At 40.4% G+C, this 7365-nt stretch overlaps 1 protein-coding gene across 3 annotated transcripts in view; it reads left to right on the forward strand.

The window, feature by feature from the left end:
• Nucleotides 1–1622, forward strand: part of LOC133413994 (mediator of RNA polymerase II transcription subunit 13-like) — a 100075-nt gene extending 98453 nt beyond the window's left edge. For all 3 annotated transcript variants that reach the window (XM_061698988.1, XM_061698991.1, XM_061698992.1), the window contains one exon: nt 195–1622. In XM_061698988.1, the coding sequence (XP_061554972.1) occupies nt 195–327 (133 nt within the window). In that variant the 3' untranslated portion in view covers nt 328–1622. The remainder of the gene's footprint in view (nt 1–194) is intronic.
• Nucleotides 1623–7365: the final 5743 nt, after the last annotated feature.

Genomic DNA, 7365 nt, shown 5'->3' on the forward strand with positions numbered 1-7365 from the left:
TTTCATTACACTATGATACATACAGAGATAATGTAAGGGTAAAAAAATATATATATATATAACAAAATGACAGATTTCTCGCACACAAACCATATTTTGAGCAATTTCTACCAGCAACCGCCATGAATACATGTAAAATGTGTGTATATATATATATATATATATATATATTTTTTTTTGTTCTTCAAATTTAGGTTTGTATTGGAGCAGTACAATGCACTCTCCTGGCTGACGTGCACACCTGCGACCCAGGACCGCCAGTCTTGCCTGCCCGTCCACTTGGCCGTGCTGGTTCAAATGTACAACGCCATCCTCAACATGCTGTAGCCGTTCGCACCTCTTCTTCGGCAGCTCTGTGCCTCCTCCTCGTCCCGCAGAGAGCGAGAGACAGAGAGACCGGACTCTCCCGGGGCCTGGAATGTAAATCAGAGTGACAAGATGCAGAGGCGGTAGAGAAAGGAAACGCTTGGAAATGGCAGTCACGGTGCTTCTTTAATGGAGAGAACCTGCAGCTTTCGTCACACCCAAGTGGCATTTTCACACAAACATCTGCAGAAGAACTCTTCATACCTGTAATATTGTACAACCAGCATATTTGCATGTCAACGCCTTGTTGCGTCGTTTTTACATTTTCTTGAACAAAAAAAAAAGCGCTGTTGAAAGTTGAAAGATCACTCTTTTAACTACCGCGGGGCGAACATTTGCAAGCAGCACTTTTTCTTCACCTTTCACAAGGTTGTAGATAAGCAATGGCGGTACAAAAAAAAAAAAAAACAATGGAGACGTGTGGGTGTTCATAATGTAAAACATTTGCAAAGAACTGAAAGTTATTTTTTAATATTTAAAACAAAACAAATGGAAAAAAAAATAAGGCCTTTTTATTCCCAAATGGTAAATCTCTTGGGATCTGAAATGAGCGTCAATTTAATGCAATATTTATACAAATTATATCATGCCATAGGATTTGATATCTATACGTATATACTTAATAAATATATATTACCTCTTCCAAACAGGCACTTAATGATAAGAAAGGGTGATGGACACAAGCCTCTTGTAAGTGGACATAGAATGAACATCAATTAAAAAAAACCCAACAACTATCATTTCTGTTTTATTTAATGATTTCAATTAAAAATATGGAGCAGACTCCTTGGACTAGGCAATCGAAGATGTTCAACTAAAATATTTAAGAATGACACTTTCTATGATCCGTCTCCTAGATGATGTCGAGCAAACCACGAGAAAGGCCCGTACTCTTCACTTTGCTACTTGTTACAATCTGAGCATGTTTGTATTATACACCATTCAGCTGTGTTTTTCTGGAATTTTATAAAGCTGTACATTTCAAGCTGTTGTTTTTTTTTTTGTTTGTTTGTTTTTTTGCTGTGAGCTTTTATACATTATAAATATATACAGTATACTGTGCAAAATTCATTATTTCCAGCCCAAAAAAAATGTGGAAATTGCCAAGTGGGTGTTCGCAATTGTACAGACAAATGCAAGTTTGCAAGACTTTGTTACGTCGGTCATCAATTTGAATATTTAACAGATCCACATGAGTGGGAGAGATCTGTTACTTTTACACTATTTTTTAAAGTAAATTATTAAAAGCCTTCCAAGTGGGGACGTGCTCGCTGTGCTCTTTTTACGTGCATCGGTTACACTCGCCGGACACTCCATCAGGCACACGTAGGGATCTTCCTAGGGGCAACGCACACCAATTTTTAACATCTGAACTGATTTTTAAAATGTGAGAGACTCCACACATTAGGAAACAAAAAAAAAATCGTTGCGTGCGCTTAATGGCTTTAAAGTGTGGAGCAACACACATCACATGATCTCCACCCACAAGGAGTAGTGGACGAAGAAATTTTACTTCGCACAAGGACTTGACATTGTGAATTTTGAACATGTTAAACATTTATGATGCTTGGCCATGACCGTTTACTTTTGAGACAATTGGGCCTTAGCTGACTTTGATCGGAAGGGGGAATCTACCAGGCAGGCTAGAACAGTCAATCCGTTATCCACAAGAGTGTAACTGATGCGCCCCCTAAAATGTTTTCTAATTGCTTATATAGATCGTTTAAACAGTAAATGTACCACAAACCATGATCCCAAAATGCACCAGAAGTGGAAGGACGCTGAAGTGTATGTCGTCGCTTTACATCCCGTAAAGATAGTAATTGTCAAGAAATAACGAGACTGCAGTCGTTTGTTAGCTTGAGCTTTTCAAAGGCCACTCAGCAAAGCAAAAACATGCAGCGAAGAGTCTGCGTAACCTCCGCTAATTACACAGGCTAAATTTAGCTCCTCCCCGACAAGCAAAGCTCTCAGAACAGTCGTGATGTACAGTACTTGTGTAACTTGGACCTTGTGAACCTAATCGCATAATTGCCCAAGTCATTTTAACTTACTGTCACAATATTGATTAAAAAAAAAAATACTATTGTGCTTATTTATTTTTTTTTTTTTTTCTTTATGTCTGTGTAGATTCTCAGCTCTCCAGGTCATGGCAAACCGCAAAGGTTGAATCCAGGCAACTGGACTCTTTCCAAAATGACTTCGGCAATTATGTTGTTAGGCTAACAACATACTTCCTTGATCGGTTCCAAAGGCAAAAAAAAAAAAAAAAAAAAAGGGTGAAATTGTGCATAGCAAACTGAATAAGCGGGGGTTCGCTGTACCAGGAAGTAGCCTGCAAACTAACAAAAGAGGTTTACAAAACACCCATCCATTTTCTATACTGCTAATCTTCATTAGGTCCGTGGATGAGCTGCAAAACAATCTTTCACACTCACATTCACAACTAAGGACAGTCTACACAGGAAAACCGTAGACCCAGATTCTCACCCCCAACCTCAGAATTGTGTGGCAGATGTGCGAATCACTCATCCACTGTGCCGCCCTTATTGACAAACAAATCTGAAGGTGACCAACCTACCTCACATTTAGAATTGGATAAACAATAGGAAAAGGAATTCAATTCAACAATTCAGGGTTGTTGGAAGTGAACGAGCCTGTGCTAAATTTAACTTGTGGCGTCAGCATGGCTTTTCACATCACATTTTTGAATTGCATTATTAAAAGTCAACATGGTCCCAAAGTTTGAGACCAGCACTGTGGTTTAAGGGCTGTAATGTTAATGTCCCTCCGATTGGCTGGCGACCTGTTCAGGGTGTACCCCGCCTCTCGCCCGAAGATAGCTGGGATAGGCTCCGGCACGCCCGCGACTCTAACTAATGAGGATAAGCGGGACAGAAAATGGATGGATGGATGGATGTTAATGTCCCTAATATGTGCCAATGGCGGAATTTACAGTACATTTGCCGAGTCACTCCAAAACACGTCCCTCTTGACAATCTCTGTTGCATTTGTGTTTGAATAAACGAGCGCTGGAGAGGTTGTGCTCCACCATCAAGGTCATATGTACTGATTGAGGGGCAAAAACAACATTTTACTAGGAGCCAGAGTGGACAGGAAAAGCAGACAAAAAGTCACTCTTGGAGACGGTGGCCCCGCTTGTGAGGGGGAAAAAAAAAAAAAAACACACCGAGTGGTTGAAGAGTAAAAGCCAGTGAAGGGTCACTTGTGGAGCTGCCTGTCTAATGGCCGCAGCCACTGGAGGAAGCGGACTCTTAATTGACCGCATTGTGTTGCCTGCAGATGGCCAATTAGACCATGGCCGTTCAACTACCACGTGACTCGGCCGCAGCCAAATGGCCCGTGGGCAGGAGGAGGAGAAGGCCAGCGTCGGCCCTGGCATTAACGACGCTAACTCGCTCGCAGTTGGAGGTCGATGGCGTTTTATCTCGCTTTTCCACCAGCGCAACAAGAAAAAAATAATAAGGCTTCACATAAGAGGTCCAATGAGGTCAACAAGGGGGCCGACATTGAAGAATGTGGAATTGAATGTGCTCTCGCATTGTGACTGTCATTGTAAATACATAGTAATTTAATATTTCAAGCAACTGTCACATTAAGCACAGTTTGAACATCAACACTATGCTCCAAGTACCACCGTAATGATCACCATTAAAATACAATCGCTAGTAAGTGTTCATCAAAAACGCGGCAAATCTTTTATTCCTAAAAATGTTACTGTAAGCTACTGTAACAAAATACAGTTTGAACATTAACACTGCACTTCAAGATAGGAAACTAAAATTTACTCTGCATTAAAGTTCCATTAAACAAATTTGACTTTCTTTGAAATTCTAAAATATTAAATATTTTTATATTTTATTTTATATTATGTCTAAAATGTATTTCACTTAAAAGTTAAATACAACAGAATGGTACTAAGCAAATGTACTGTATTGACTTAAAATAATAATAATAATAACTTTTGAACCACTAAAATCATGCACAGTGCATTTAATTGAGAGATTAAATGCTGATTGTTGTGACGTGAGTTGAGTTCGCAGATTTGACATCATGGCACAAGGCAGATCTCAAATTTTTGTTTGCAAGTCAAAGCAAAAAAACAAAACCAAAAACTGAAAAAGTCAGGTCACTATTATCAACCCTTTTATGAACAAGTCGTTAACCCTTAAGAAGTCCTACTTTTACTATGAAGTCATTTTAAATTATAAAGAATCTGAAAGTAAAAAAAAAAAAAGGAAAAAAATAAAGAAAAAAGAAAAAGTGATGATTTCAGGGTAGGTGTTGCAGCCACGCTGTCACTCCAGATGAGCGGTACTTTCCCTCTGAAGTGGAGGCAGCTGGCGGCTGTAACGTCACGGCTCCTTGAAGATGGCGGCAACACTGTTCTTTTTCTGAACTTAAAGCCAAGAGAGCGTCAGAGAGAGAGAACGAGCAACACACACAGACCAATGCACACTCTTTGGATACACTGCTGTCAGTCATGGCAAGCAGAGGTGACGCGGTGTTACGGGGTTAGGGGGCGTACGGCGTGCTACGGCTCCTCTCTGGGGGTCAGGGAGGGTTCAATGCTTGGCGCGCTGTGGGTGGCGCAGGTCACAGGCAGCAATGTTACAATGTGCGAGCTGTGAGGGGTCGAAGGTCACAGGACTGAGCGCTTCTATGTGGCTCGGTCACAACAAATGGGGGGGGCGGGGGGGGGGGGGGAACTGCTCTTCTTATTCGTACTGTCCATGTAAATTTGCTATCTGTGTATCTGTAAAGTAGCCGGACAGACAGACACGTTCGGCATTTTTTGTCACGGGCTACAACTGTGCACCCATATAAATGAAAGATTACCTCATATACTGTAATTACATACAATATACAAAACACATTGATGAATAACCAGTTTTGAAATCAGAAGCCTATAAAAAAACATGTTTTTCAACTATTACATTTCTTTTCAAAGTGTGATTGGTCACAAAAAAATGCTTGCAAAATATCTCGATTGTATTACACCAGAACACAATGAGCAATTTTGATTTGCTTCCGTGGGCCACATAAAATGATGTGGTGGGCCGGATCTGGCCCCCAGGCCACCAGTTTGACACATGTGGTATAGAAAATGGATGCATGGATATACTATATGTGGTGTATCCCATTATGTGTTAGCATTAGCATTAAGCTAGCAGACTAAAAGATGTCGTTGTTTTCAAAATATTCTCCTAGTTTTATGTTGAGTTTGACAGTAGTCACTTGTATCTCAAGGCAAGTAGTATTTATAAAAGCGGGTAAGAATGTATTGGCTGTAGGGTGGGGGGGGGGGGGGGGAGGTGAATAAGTGGGCTATGTCGACTTCAAAAATAGGTTGACGGAATTTCTGCCTCGGAGCTACACTGGGATCAAATAAAGACAAAAGAAAAAAAGTAGAATGTTCCGCCTAGTTCTTTAACACATTCAGTGCCACTGACTGCTTTGGAAGTCAAATATCCATGTTAACTGTTAACTGGGAGGTTAACATTAGCATTTATTACTATATTTTTTTTTTTTAAGCTAAAATGGTAATCATTAGCACGCTAATGCTAATCGCAAATGCTAACCACATAGCTAAGGCTGATTTTGTTGTCTCTAATTCTGTACAGAGTTTATACCATACACTCAGGACTAACATATGCAGTTTAAGGAAAGCTGTCCATCCCTCAGACTGTAAATGAGAATGAAATACATTTTAGTAGTAAAAAAAAAAAGTAAATTTGTTTGGCGGGGGGCAGCGATTCCTCGAGCACTCAATGAAATTTCGATAGGATAATCGATTCTAAAAAGAATCGTGACAGCCCTCATTGGCAGTTGTGGCAACTGAAATCTGGTTCATGGATCGGGAAAAAAAAGCCGTCGGCAATTAATTTGTTTTTGTTCCACCTCGGGCGGTGAGTTATGTCAGTTCATCACGTCCACACCCACGATCAACTAAACACCACTTCAAGTATTTGCCGCGTTTACGAGCCCGCGCCCGGCATGAGCCAGCATAAAAATGAAAGGAGAGTCTCGAGTCTCGATGAATGCGGACGCGGCCGCCTCGCAAAAGGAGGCCTCACAAACGTGTGAACACTTTGCAAGAGAACCTTGTAAGGACACGTTTAACACCGCGCTCGTCATCAAACGCTGCAGCAGAGATGAAGAATGATGTTCATCCCTCCGGCGCACTCGTGTTGAACGGACGCCAAGGTGCACTTGGAGGTAAAGAATGACGGTTTGCCACTTCCTCCAACCTGACTTCGAGTCTTTAAAACGTTTTTCCATTTTACAGTGATCGACTTGTTTTTTTCTATTGTGTGAACATTCAAAATAAGTGATTTATTGCAAGTAGGTTGAGTGACTGCTTTGGCGATGCATTCAATGGCGGACTCCCTTTTTATTAGCATGACAATTGGGGTCCAACCCCGCTGAGATTTTTGGGCCAAAGTTTGAGAAGGCTGTTCTGTAGAATTTTCACGAAATACTGAGATTCCTCAAAATTGTTTGGGATATTGATGTGTCAAATTCGAGGCCCGGGGGCCAAATCTGGCCCACCACATCATTGTTTTTGGCCCACTGAAGCAAATCAAGTGTGTCCACCCAAAGTAGTTTGTTCTTTTTATTAAGGAAGAAAATCTGTATAAAAAATATTGCCTGTTTCTTCACTTTTTACAATCAAATCAACTGTAAACATTGAACAATAGTATATATTCAGTATTTGGTTACCCTTCTCCATTACTTCTGATTTAAAAATAATTTGTTGTTAAAACATAAAATACATACAATACACCCCAAAATATATAAATCTACCGCACACTGTGTATGTATATATAGTGACAATTTAAGAATGTTAAAAAATGTGTTGCTTGAGGCGAATTACCTTCGCTTTACTCTTTGGTCACTTACGTGAAGACTGTTTTATTGCTTTCACAATGAATGACAACAGAGACAAAATGAGAAAAATGAGTTACTTGGCACGAC

Source organism: Phycodurus eques, chromosome 15 (assembly GCF_024500275.1).
Source record: "Phycodurus eques isolate BA_2022a chromosome 15, UOR_Pequ_1.1, whole genome shotgun sequence".
Classification (NCBI taxonomy): Eukaryota; Metazoa; Chordata; class Actinopteri; order Syngnathiformes; family Syngnathidae; genus Phycodurus; species Phycodurus eques.